The following is a 14,289-nucleotide window of genomic DNA, read 5'->3' as shown; positions in this document are numbered from 1 at the left end:
GTGTCTTTGTGTGTGTAAATTATGTCTGTTGTGCTGCATGCCATTGAAACTTTAACTATGTTTATACGTGTATATTGTCATTTATGTATTTTATGTATATGTCTTACTAATCTTGTCGGTCAAAAGCTCTACAGAGCTTATGTTATTTGTTCTAAAAATCCGACTTTAAATAAAAAATTTCTGATTCTGATTGATTTCTTGGATGGTACTGAGATTTTTTTCTCCGAATAATTCTCTCTTTTTTCTTATCTTTTTTTCTTTTTTTTCCTTAAAAAGATGTGTACGCACTTGCGTATTTGCGTATAGGCAGCTACGCGCCTGTTTGCAAATACAACCTGTCATATATTTGATTTTCTGTACTGAATACTCCGTTTACCAGATCAAGACAAAGGGCTTGTGGCGACCTGTTGACAGGGGATGCTTACTCATCCATGGCACTTGATCATATTTCTGATGCACAGGTGCTTAAAGACAGGACCCCCCTTTTATATAAACCCTCGGTTTTTTTTTCAACTTTTTTTTCAATATAAATTATCGGGAAAATTGTAGGCTTAATTTTTCACTATAGAGTGAAAAGAGATTTTTATAATATGCTTTTTTTTCAAATAAATTGATGGATAAGATTATACAAGTATGTCAATGGTCTATATCGGGGGCCGGGTGGGGGTGGGGGGTGGGGAGAGAAGGCCTGCTCTCAAGCACCATGTTCTTATGTATAGATATGCATCAAGTCTCAGAATACATTTAAACTAAAAATTATATTCTTTTCATTGTTCATTAAAGTTTAGACTAAATACTGTTAACAAGAATGAATGGATATTGGACCATTTTTACGGGAAAAGAATTCTCGTATCGTTCCCATTTTGTGCATTATAATTTTTTTAAACGTTCCCTTGACCGAGATTATTCAGAGCTTCTGTTTTACTTCCGGTCACAACGTCAACTCCCCTTCTTCACTAAATTTTCAATAATATATTTAACAAGAGACTGTAAAATGAGCTGAAAGAATACACACAACGATGATCAAGGCTATTCTAGTTTTCAATAATCACGGAAAGCCCAGGCTTTCTAAATTTTACCAATATTTCGTAAGTTTCAACATCTTGATTTAGTGACTTGACATTTTTTAGTAAAGAAAAATATGAGCAGAGTCTCGAAAATCAAGTCAAATGTGTTGAAATTTTATTAGCTACATAATCTGTTGCAAATAAGCTTTAAAGGTTCAAAATTTATTGTTATCTATGGATGACTGTAGATGTTTTTCAGTAACTTTTCATAGCCTAAAACACAGCAGCTGTTTTGTTATTGTTGCTGAATTACCATCCTCTGTGCAGCTTAGTCTCTCAATTGTTGTAGATTTATTTATATTTGATAGTTGCAGTTTTTGAAACTAAATCCTCATTAAAAACACTACAAAACAAAAGGTAACATTGATGCAAAGCATCAAATCAGCTGCGAAAACTCTCCACGTGCTTGATACCCTATGATGCTGCATGGTGCAGAGATGGTATCACAATAAATGTGATGTGTCAAAAATAATGTTGTGGCATATTCAAAATAATTTTTTTTAGCTCTACCACCCTTTTTTAACTAAAGTTTTTAGTACTTTTAATATGTTGACAGTATGACTGTTAGGGCGAGTAAAGATACCTATGGACCAATTTAATCTAAATCTGCCTCTTCAAACCACACATGGCATTTGCAACATTTAGGCTCTGATGTCACATGGCATCGTATGTACTTGCATTTCCAAAACAATATCTGAAAAGTGCAAATTTTTTCAAAGAACATTTAATCTACTATTTATCTGCAATATCTATGAAATTAAGGTGAGCTTATATTTTGGTGAACTTGTGTTGTTACCGTGATAATGTAGTTTGCGGCACAAAGCAATTTGCAAAGGATTGTGGATCTTGAGGTAACTGTGGAAAAAGAATTCATTTTGATCAATGTGAAAGTCCGCATTTTTATATTGCCCAGGCAGTGCATATATTCCTATCTGCTAATGTGTAGGCTAGTGAGAAGTCACAGATTTAATCTGAGGTGCAAAGTGTGTGTAGGCAAGGAGAAGGTCGCCCCCCTCTCGATATATAGGGATTTGGGGAAGGGGGGGTAGGTGGGATCTTTTTTGCGAAGACATCTACGATTTTCATCTACAATTTGACAAGTGAAAATAATATTGTAAACATTTCAGTTTCAGTTTATATCATGATATGAAGACTACTTAACAAAATTGAGAACTTTCAACTTATTTTTACTCTGCTTAGAAAATATGGAAACTTCCTTACTGAATAATCTAAATACAATAAATACATTTAATTTCCTACTAACCAAAAAATTTATTTCCAGTAATATTAATTTTATTTCCTGCACTTATCATGGCCTCCTGTTGCTATCGGTGATTTTGAAATTCTCTGATACAGACTTAATAAAACACTTGAGTTTCAGATTTAAAAAATTCCAACTATAGGAAGTTTTGTCATTAAATATATAGTAGGACTGTCAACGTTGGATAGGTATAAAAGTACGGATTGCTAAGTATGCTATTTTGGCATTTGCAGCAAAATAAAATTAATAGATAAGTATTATTATCATCTTTTCTTCCTTTTTTCCAACCAATTTTTTTATCCCTAAGAAAATGATGTGTAGGCTACAGCCTTTTTGCCGATATGGAATATACGCTACTGCCAGGCATGGTCATTAGAGCTTTCAAGTGCAAGCGGTGCCGCACGCTGCTCTCACTATTAAAATCCGGAAATTTTTAACGATTTTTTTTTTTATATATCTTCTGTACCCCCATTCTGGGAAGTACTTCTTGTAAGAACTTTTTAATCTATGAAATCATCCATTTATACCTGAAAAAAAATTAAGTAACTGTATAATTGAAAACAAGCATTATGTCATATAATTTAAAAGCAATTTAAAAAAAAAATCTTTAATTCACAAGTTTTCTACATGTTATTTATGAGGAATTGTTTTATCAAAGTAAAAAAAAAAATGTCTCCATTTCCCGATGGGCACTTTCTAACACAACCCTAAATAGATCTGTCACTCCTGCTGCCGATAATAAACAAGTTGACCATTTAACATTGGATAACTAGGGTTCATCTTGTCTTTTTCCTCATTATGACAGACATGAGTGAAAGATGAATTCAGCATTGGGTATCTGATGGTGAAACAGGTCTAGAGTAGTTAGCTTGTCATAGGGATAGTTAAATTAGTATCGTTTATTTTGACGGAACATTGGATAGTAATGTTGTACGTTACTGACAGAATTCCTTAATTTCTTGTTCACAGCCAGAAGATGTTCAGCAGCAAATCATCCGCGAAACATTTCATCTTGTGTCTAAACGAGACGATAATGTGTGCAATTTCCTGGAAGGAGGAACGTACGTAGTTCAAAGGAATCTCTTAAGTTTTGATTTCTTTCAGGTGAAAAATCCTCATACTGTGCTTAAAGTGTACTTTACTTTCATTAATTTTTGCACAGGATCAAATATTGTAGATTTTGCAAAAAATCAAATATTGTAGATTATGCAAAACAAAAAAAAAAAAACAAAAAAAAAACAAAAAAAAAAATTGGAGGGGTATTTTGGTATGTAAATTCATGGACAGCTTCCTCATTCTATTCTATCTGTAATAAAGTTTATTGTTGGTTGATCACCTAATCTCAACCTTGAGAACAACAAAAATTTATGTTCAATGAAAAATTAGGAAAACCACTGTAAATAATTTTAAAGTATATTCTAACATTTAAATTATCAACAGTTAATAATTCTAACATGTCTAATGATTTTTAATCTATTTTTTTAATGATACATTTTTCCGCTTTGTAGAAATATGAATATTATGTAGGATTTTCTTATTTTATTTAAGGTTGATAGGGGGCTCTGACTATAAAATCATATACAGACATTACGCCACTCTGTTCTTTGTTTTCTGTGTGGATTCTTCAGAGAGTGAGTTAGGAATTCTGGACTTGATACAGGTCAGTGAAATCTATCCTTTGATCAATGATTGACTGAATCTTTCATGTGTAAATATTTTATGTGTGGTTATCTTAAAGTAATTTTTGTTCACAACTATGTGATGTGGCCCAAATTATTATTTTTAAATATATAGTATGTGTATCACAGAAATTTTACAAGCTCTAACCAATTTCTGTGGTATCAAAGATTCCTAAACTAGTCGACTTGTGCTAAGTTTTGAATACAGTAAAACCTGATTATGGGGAAGTCATGGGGACCTTTGAATTTATTTTGCTATTATCTGTAATTTGTTATATTCATATAATAACCTCGTAAAAGTATTATTTTAATATTATAATAGAAAAATCCAAACATACATGTACATGTTTTCCTTCTTGTGACTATTGAATATTTATGTACAAAACCTACATAAGAGAACTAAAGTTTTCTATTTAATAAAATTTCAGTTCTAAATATGTATGAAAAAATAATTTTAATCAAATATTTTAAATTTTGGAACTTTAAAAAATTTATATTATAAAAGATTTGATTTTTCTTATTTTTAACCTCTATGGGAGACAGAATCAATTTGCTTGATATATCAGAGTTCATTACAACCGAAAAATTTTAAAAGGAATTGTTAAAAAGTGGCTGGAGATGCCAAAAACTTTGCTTTGTCTGTAAATTTGCCTTTATCCATGTTTGTACAAATCAAGTTTTATTGTGCTAAAAAAAGCCAAAACTTTTATTAAAAAAAAAAAAAAAAAACTTATAAGCAAAGTGAACAAAAGCTGAGTTAAAGGTAAGAATATTTCTTAGTGCACTTATTAAAAAAGCTAGCATTTATATGATGAAAAAAATTGTCTGATTTTATCGACCTTTTCCATTTTTTTTTTGACATAGGGTTATTATCTTATATAGAGAGCAGGTCGATGCTCGATGCTGTTTGAGTATTCATTTTATTAAAAAAAAAAATAATAATTATACATGGTTTATAATTATAGCTAGTATTGTACATTTGCCTATGTATGTTTTTCTTTCCAGGTGTTTGTGGAAACACTAGACAAGTGTTTTGAAAATGTTTGTGAGCTGGATCTCATTTTTCATGTGGACAAGGTATTGTTAATAAATTCAATATAGAAGTATCAAGAATAAATTCAGTTCAAACTGTCTAATGTCCAGTGTGACAAGATATTGTTAAAATATTCAGTTTAAAAATATCAAAATAAATTCAGTTCAAACTGATTAATGTCCATCCAATTCCTAGTATACAGCAATACAGCTGATAGACCAACAAGACACATGCAACTTATTGGGCATTTCCCTTTCATACAATAAACATGATAAAAGGTCTGTCTTGGAAATGTTTGCATGCAACATTTTGTACATGAATAATTAGTTTTGAAGTGAAGTTTGGGACAATTTTTAATGGAAAATTGATAAATCTGGTAAATGTAAATAAGTGAAATATGAGTTAACTTATGTAATTTTCCATAAACACAATTGATATTTACACATGCAGTTACCTCACATGCCCATCTTGACTGCTTAATTGGACTGAATATGAAAATAAAATATTAAAACCATTTTTTATTTTACTAGAATTATTACATTTTAAACCTCCTTTAAAGTTGGAATACTAAGGACATACGCAAGGTCGTTTTGAACTTTTTTACTTATTTCCTGTATAAGATTGAAGAGTTCCAATTGTGACTTTCATAATGCATAATGATGAAGCACTGGTAAAACTATTATGTTTGATATTTTTTTTTATATTTTTCTTTGAATAGCACAAGAATGATATTATTTTTTACCTCTGGTATTGTATGCATATTTTTTTGTTCAAGAACATCTCAGATTCTAACGGTACTATGATTTTATATTAATTTAGAATATCTTGAAAAATTCATTTCAATGGGTAAGATACATTGTAAGGTACGTTGCATTCGACCTTTACTGTCATAAACTTTTAGCTATTCTAGTGATGGTTTGAAAGAGGCTTTAGGTACATGTAGCAGTTCAATTCTATTTTCCATTTATTCACATGAACTGAATATAATTTTGCTTATGATCACAGGTACACAACATTCTGTCAGAGCTTGTGATGGGAGGTATGGTCTTAGAAACCAACATGTCAGAAATCCTCACCAGAATAGAGGAACAGAATAAACTAGAGAAATCAGAGGTAACAATTATTGTATTTAATCACTGTCCCTCTAAGGGACCATTATTGTTCTCTTTAGTTTACTTAAGTCATAAGGCCCAAGGTCAGTATTCTGTTACAAAGCATCAAGAGTCTGTCTGTCATGGGTATGGTCTGTAAACTTTTTACATTTTTTTACTTCTCAAAAACTATTGCACAAATTTTAGTTGAGATTGGCACCATATATGAAATGCCATGCTTTAGCATTGCTCATAGTTTATTCATTTATCAAGAATAGAGATATGTCTTGGGTGAGCACTGTGGCCCATGTGCTCTTGCTATGTATTATCACTAATTAATATCACTGAAAGCTTAAACATCAGTATTACAGACATTGATATTGATATATTTCCATTTCTATATGTTTTCTCTGTGATAACTCTTTGAAAGTTAGTTGAGTTGATTTTTTTATCATTCTAATGGAATGCAAATTTCGCCAAGCAAAAGGTCAGGAGCTAAGAAGGCCTAATATGCATGTAATTCTGTTTTGTGTTTGACATCAGTGGGCGGGGACTATTGAAATTGACATGTGAGGCCTCCTGTAATTTAAATCTATTAGTCTACATTTTTAAAATCTAAATTTACAATTTTATTTCACAATGAAATGGAAATATAAGGAATCACTGTCTAGCTAGTAGAGTATGCCAGGGACTTGTACGATAGTTGGAAACGTGGGATAATTTATGCATAACCCTAGCATGCCCTAGCATTCTCTACTAACTAGACAGTGATTCCTTAAACAATACCAGGGATATATTGAAGTGAGTTTGTGTGGTTAGAACTGGTTAGATCTTATGAAATCAAATTTCATCTCTAAACAAAAGTCTTTGCTTAGTCCCATTGAGTTAAAGATGCTTTCTTTTTCCTTGTATGTTGTGTTTTTTTTTTTTTTGGCATAGAATTGTCATAATAGCTCAAAATACAGCATTTTTCTTTTTCCACTTAGTAATGATGTCTTTTATCAGGTTTGAGTTTTTGTTTTAAAATTTTTCTTTCAAATTGTTTTTGTGATAATGACTTTTAATGCTTCAATCTTTTTTGGTCTAACTATGAACTTGAACTTAGTACATGTACATGCAGATCTATAATATGAAATACATAATATGCTTCAATCAACTACAGTCAAACCTCGTTATCTCGAACTAAATGTGACCAAGAAAAAACTTTGAGATATCTGACGTTTTGAGATATCGAGGTTTAATTACATAGAAAAAGACAAGCTGGGACCTGGTACTCACTTCGACATATCCATGGTATATAAGATATCGGTGTTCGAGATACCGAAGTTTTACTGTATAATACATTAAGAAACTGTGTGACTGTTTGGAGTATTTGTTATTGATAGGTTTCTCTAATATTTTTGGCCATTAAGAATTAGGTATTAATTAACAGACCTGCCTAACTTTCTGCTTTTGACATAATTTTACTGCTTTTTACCACTTTAAGTTAATAGTTACGCAATAAAAATCAACTTTACTCTTATAAATTTTTTATGCTTAAAAGTAGTATCATTTAGAATTTTTTTTTTATCAAAAACTTACGTTTAATTAGATTTTATGAACGATCTGCTTATAAGAAAAAGAGAAGATAATTAATTAAATGAGAACGATATAGATAATGTAGTATATTGTAAGTAATAATAGTTATCATAACTAAATTAGCTTCTAAATGCATGAAGTTTCAGAAGAAGCAGATGAAAAAGTTTTCGTACTTTAAAGTAGTTGGTCCGATCGTTGTAGTAAAAAATAATTTTTGATTTGTAAAAAAAATAGAGAGAAAGTGAAGCTTACGCATGTGCAGTGGCTTTGTAAAGAAATTGCACGAAGGAAGTCAAACAAACAATCTCTATTTGACCCTGGGCAAAAAAAAAAATCCAGAATGGAAAAAAGACAGAAACTGAAAGCATTGTATTTATATAGGAAGGTACACAGGTGAGTACCAGCAGGAATCATCAGGGCTCAATTGCAATTCTGAACATGATACAAATTATGTCAAACAGTAATTTCACGTCTTTCTCATGACAGAGTTTGTTTTGCTTTGATGTTTGCTGTCATGTGGTCTCACCCATTTAATTATCCGTAGCGTATTTGTTTTGTCATCATGGTTTTTTAGTGGAATTTCTCTTATAAATATTATTGTTAACCAAAAAAGAAACAGTCGTTTGATTTATTTTATACATATTCTATGTATTCAGGTACATTTATTGTGTAAGAAATATATGTGTCTCATTGGACTAGGCGACTTTAACTATTATATGCAATGAATGCTGCAAAAGTCAACTAATTGTGATATGCAAGTAATGCTTCATCAAGAGTTTACAGTTCAAATAATTTTCAGATACAACTCATAGACTTTATGTCAATAAATAATTTCATCATTTCTTAAAAGTTTATAATTCTTTTTTAATTATATGATATACAACATATAGGCTTATTTATATTATATAAAAGCATGGTAAAACATCAATATAGGAGAAAGTGAAGAATTACATAGCTGCCTTAGAAATTCAACCAAAAACACCTTTACAATAAAAAGGCTAGGCAGGTCTCAGTTAAGTTGTCTTGAAAGAGGGATCATTATTGCTTTATCCCATTTCTAAAAGAAGTTCTGTATATGTACTTAAACATCTCGAAGGACTCGCATATGTTTTTTCCTATAAAATATTGATAGGTCTAATTCATGTTAATTGTGTCAAATTATCTGTTTGCAACAAAATTGTGTCCAGGCATTGGTTTGTTTGTATGTTAATACTGTACATGTGTTACGATTACTTCAAGGTCAAGCTGTGATATTTTGAAATCTTTTATGGCCTATTATAACTTTGAAACCTTTGATTTGAATGAATTCAGGCCTGAGTACCATATGTTGTTGCTTGTGAACCGAAAGTTTGTTATGACCCTGAGTCAAGGTCATATCTTCAAGGTCAAAGTCAATGGGCAAGATGTTAGAATTGTTTTAGCCAGTCCATTGAAATATATTCCTCAGAAATTGTTAACCATTGCTGCATTAGAGATTCAAGGAGTCGACAGGTCATATAACAATGGCCAGTGATATAATTTTGTTCAAAATAAAAAAAATTGTGATAAATTTTGTCTTTTTGTTCATATTAAGCTGCTGTTCAATAATTTCATCATTTCTATTTTTAGGCCGGGATAACAGCTGCTCCTGCACGAGCCGTGTCAGCAATGAAAGATATGAATCTTCCACAGAAAATAAAGGACATTAAATTACCAGATCTCCCTAATATTCTGAAAAACTGACCATGAAGACCCTCTAAAACACTGACCATGAAGACTTAAAAAAAATGACCTTCGAAGCATTCTAAAAAAACTGACCGAGGAAGCATTCTAAAAAAAAAAAAAAACTGACCGTCAATCATGATAGACTTATAAGCATAATTCATAATCCTGGATGTTGTGACTTTGTTATGATGTTTTGTCATTTGTGTTCATGGTTTATATCAGAATTTGTTATTCAAAGAAAACCAAATTGAAGTGCTAATTAAATTAACAAAAAAAGTGATAAAACTAGTTTTACTATACAGGAATTCAGTTTGCATTTTTATTTAATATGATATTGTGTTCATGCAATATTGAATACAGCATACTGTAAACCAACTATTATTCGCATCAACTTTAATTCGCGATCGTCAGATTGAAATCAATCCGTGTCGATTAATTTTCGCAACTGAAAAAATATTCTCTTCAATTACAAAGCAAAATAAACACTTCGCAGCGATTAATATTCGTGAGTAACAGTAGGTTGCAAAACTGGTGGATATTTCTTGCACACGACTAAAAGTTGGGTTACAGTACTTAAAAACAGGAGTATGAAAGTAAAAGATATTAAGAGTCATGAAAAGACTTTTTCAGTTTTACGTAGGGGAACAATAAACAAATTAACCTGGAATCTAGAAGCATTTTTTTTTTGTTTTTTAACAGAATTGTTGATAGTAACCTAGGTTCTCTGAAGAAGAAAAGGCTCAATTAACTACAGTCTAACTAAAATTAGATGTTCTGACTCGAACGTAGGTGAATCGCAAAGGAGAATAACTTCTCCCAGAAGAAAACAAATTAATAGAGCCCTGCCCAGCACCAGAACACTTGACCATGTGGTCCAGAATTTGACAAATGTGGTAAAAAATACCCTTGCTTATTACAACTTTGTACTCTGTTTGCCTCTTATATGCCACGCAGCAGCGCAGATTTTCAAAGAATAAATAAGCATATTCACTATAGATTCAACATAGCCCCACCCTAACACCAGATCCCCTGACCCAGGGGCCATGGAATTCACAATTTTGGAATTAGCACACTTGCTCATAACTATGCACTTATCTGCTAAATACCCAGGAGCAGATAAGATTTTCAAAGAATGCATTTCCACTCACTAATGAATCAATAGAGTCACACCCTAACACCAGAGCCCCTGACCCAGGGGCAAAGAAACTCATAATTTTGGAAAAAGCACCTTGTGCATCATAACCATGCATTTAGTATGTTTGCTTAATACCCAGCAGGGGCAGAGAAGATTTTCAAAGAAATAATGTAGTTTCACTATGTATTCAACAAGGCCCCTCCCTAATACCAAAACCCTTGATCCAGAGGTTATGAATTTCATAATTTTGGAAGAGTCATCCTCCTCATCATAACCATGCAATTAGTTTGTCTGCTAAATACCAAGGGGCAGAGAAGAAGATATTTAAAGAATTTACTGGGTATGCATTTTCACCATCTGATTTGCACAGCCTTTCCCTAACACCAGAGCCCCTGACCCAGGCACCATGAATTCATAATTTTGGAATCACCCTTGCTCTTCATAATTTTGCACTCAGTTTATCTGCTAAATACCCCAAAACAGAGAAGATTTCAAAGAATGCATTTTCACTATATTCAATACAGCCCCACCCTAACATCAGAGTCCCTGACCCAGGGACCAGGAAACTCATAATTTTGGAAGAGGCTCCCTAGCTCATCATAAGCATGCACTTGGTTTGTTTCCTTTATACCCAGGAACAGAGAAGAGGATTTTCAAAGAAATAATGCATTTTCATAATATGATCAGTAAAGTCCCCCCCCCCCCCCCTCCTCATTGCTTACAGTACCTCAAGTTTATGTGTTGTGTTTGGAATATTGATTTTGAAACATGTCCAAAGAGCTAGGTTCACTTTATGCATAAAATGGCCCTGTCCTTATATCAATTAATTGACTATCACCCTCCGTCCCATTTCATATATCAAAATAAAGTAGAGACTTAGTGCTTTCATATCTTATAACATTTTTTTTTGAGAATCCAGGTATTGGAAAACAGGCTTTGAGAAAAAGCAATGTTCTTGAATTTTGCAGAAAACATGCGTATTTGACTTCCTTAGAATTAGAATTAGAATATGAGCACAGCCCACGATCCAAAAATTAAAACATGTTTTGTGATCTTCAGAAACAGATCTTTCATTATTTAATTGCATATTTTGGATCAGAGGTTGTGCTCTATATGAAATATTGAAAAAATACCCCAACTTTTGGCCATTTCTAAGGGAATTTAGAGGAAATGGGGAAAATGACGCAATTTATGACGTCATAATGCATTAACTAGAGAGAAAATTACGTCATGTTCGATAGATACACGGCCACCAAGGATCAAAGTTATAAATACTGCATTTTCAACCAAAACTGAGCAGTTTAGATTTTTCAGAAATTCTCAGGGCCAAAAAAGGCCCTATGTGGCTCTTGCTCTTTAACACTGTTGCTGTTTCTGGATGTTTGAAGTACAAAGGATTAAGTAAATAGAAGCTGCATGGGCAAAGAAACACAACTCTTGCACCTGAACTCACCTTTGATTACTTCTAAACATTGCTCTCAAAAGGAAAAAAAAGTCCAAGAGTCTAGAAAATTTCTTTAAAGCAATATGAACTGCAATTTTGATGTCGGAAATTTTTTGTTGCAATATTGTACTTAACTTTTTCAATGACAGAAAAAAAGAATGTTTTAATATAAACTTCTGTTGTTCATTCCTGCGATGGAAGAACTAAGCTTTGACTGAAGCAAAATAACATTAATGTCGTCCTGTACAATATTGATTTTTTATATAATACTACTTGTATATATTCCATAGTGTAGAAATCTTTCTTCTGAAACTATATTTTCATCTAATTGATCATGAAGGTTTTAACATTACAGCACATTTTAACATTAAAATAAAATTCTCAAAAATGCATCTCATATTGCTTTAACTGTTAAGATATATTTAAGATAAGAAGAACAAAACATTGATTTGATGCATACACATATTTATTGATTTCAGGTGAAATGTTACAATGATACTTGAATATAGCACACATGGACACATATTGAATATCCTAATCCTGACTCTCGTGTTGGGGAAAAAATGGAAAACAAAATAAATGAAAAATTTTCATGCAAATTAGCCTTTAAAAATTCCTAAAAAACTGTCTTATATGCACATGTATTTGAACTAATAAGTTATTAGCATACACTGAAAAAGAAGAAAGAAAAACTAACAAATTTGCCAAGACTTTCTTCCTCTTCATCACTTATATAATTGCTATGGTTCAAGGTTTCTGTGTTTATACATTAGTAACATTACACGCCATATGGACATTAATTTAGACAGATTATTCTGTTCTAAAGGAAATATTGGATATGCTTGAAATAAATCCTGTATATATTTTACTTTTTGATAGATATTCTTTGTATCAATATTTCTCTCCAAAATTGGATGATAAATCAAAGCTGCCATGCAAGGATTCGCACTAATTATAATTTAAAATAGATTTGTCGATTTGATGATTGTACAAATATTTGGAATTGTTTTTTAGCTGTCATGTTTGGTACGCAATTTAGACATCTCAAAAGTACCAAATAACAAACAGTGTATAACAATGCAACAAACTTAAAAGAAAAAATATTAAAAAAAATATATTCAATGGTCAATATAACAATCTGCTACCAGCTGCTAAGAATATGTAAGAAATATAGTATGTGGTTCCATTCAATTATTGATTGTAAAGTTTTATTTGTACAAGACTGTTGGTGTTGTTGTTTTTAAAATGATCATCTTTAAAGTATTTGAATTTCTACGATTGACATCACCCTATATTTGACTTCAACACACTTTATAACAATACTAGCACTTCCTGTGTGGGCACCAGTTCATCACAAGAAGAGGACCAGTCAAGCTTCAGGTACCGGAGCACTAACAAACTTCCTTTGGGCTGTCTTGATTATTTTTTTCCTTTTGCTTTTATATCTTTGTTGTTGATAAAGTCAAAATAACAGATACATTAAATACTCAGAAAAAAAGAAGACATATGTTTAAAAAAAATTACAAAATTGGAAAAAAAAGATAACATCAAAGTATATGAAATATGCATCAGTAACAAAGTTGTATCAAGAAACACATGTATACAATATGAAGTTTTCATTAACAATAACCGGGTAATGAATTCAGAGGATATGGCCCTTCAAATGGTATCAAACAACAACATAAAAAAATGTTTTAATGCCCTCTGTACCAAAGGCACCTGATGTTTGTATGGTATGGTACCTCCCCACTCCCTTCCCCCCCCCCCCCCCCCAAAAAAAAAATAAGAAGGTATCTGTGCCCTGTAACAAAGATTATAAATTAATTTTATTGTTATATTATTAAATGATGTGCACTGACTTAATAAACATTCTATTTTTTCTAGAATTACAAGTAACCCTGAATTTCTTCATTAAATATGTAATTCATATAGGATCTCCCATGATTTGTAGTTGGATATGATTTTTATCCAACGAGTTGCGTGTTTTTTTTAACTGTGGAATATGAAATAATTATCCAGTGAGTCATATCCATGGGATAAAGGGGTAAACATGGGATAAAAAGGCATATATCACTGTTAACACATTATATACCCCGAATGCGCCATCATTGAGTTGTCTAAGTCTTTTTTTCTTCTCCGTCAACTTGAAAATGCAAAAATATTCAATTAAATAAACTCAGACATCAATTAAGATGTACTTTTAAGAAAAAAAACGAAGATAAGATCATGACTCTTTAAAAAAAATATTTCATATGCTAAAAATTATAAAATATTACACACTGATCAAGCCCCTTGAA

At 31.6% G+C, this 14,289-nt stretch overlaps 1 protein-coding gene across 1 annotated transcript; it reads left to right on the top strand.

Moving 5' to 3' along the window:
* The first annotated feature begins 904 nt into the window (after positions 1 to 904).
* Positions 905 to 10,087, top strand: LOC133189344 (AP-3 complex subunit sigma-1-like). Its single transcript, XM_061324731.1, has 6 exons — positions 905 to 1,088; positions 3,298 to 3,389; positions 3,877 to 3,988; positions 5,013 to 5,084; positions 6,046 to 6,153; positions 9,318 to 10,087. The coding sequence occupies exons 1-6, from the start codon at positions 1,020 to 1,022 to the stop codon at positions 9,429 to 9,431; spliced, it is 567 nt and encodes a 188-aa protein (XP_061180715.1). The 5' UTR covers positions 905 to 1,019; the 3' UTR covers positions 9,432 to 10,087.
* Positions 10,088 to 14,289: the final 4,202 nt, after the last annotated feature.

Source organism: Saccostrea echinata, unplaced genomic scaffold, assembly GCF_033153115.1.
Source record: "Saccostrea echinata isolate AGI-Se365-2 ecotype Australia unplaced genomic scaffold, CSIRO_AGI_Sech_v1 ptg000017l, whole genome shotgun sequence".
Classification (NCBI taxonomy): Eukaryota; Metazoa; Mollusca; class Bivalvia; order Ostreida; family Ostreidae; genus Saccostrea; species Saccostrea echinata.
Note: the sequence above shows the minus strand (reverse complement) of the source record. Positions and strands in the feature narration are given on the sequence as shown.

Coding starts and splice junctions, on each gene's coding strand:
- LOC133189344 (XM_061324731.1), top strand. CDS start 1,020: ATGATCAAGGCTATTCTAGTTTTCAATAATCACGGAAAGCCCAGGCTT. Junction 3,390..3,876: donor AATTTCCTGGAAGGAGGAAC/GTACGTAGTTCA, acceptor ATTTTATTTAAG/GTTGATAGGGGGCTCTGACT. Junction 3,989..5,012: donor GAATTCTGGACTTGATACAG/GTCAGTGAAATC, acceptor TTTTCTTTCCAG/GTGTTTGTGGAAACACTAGA.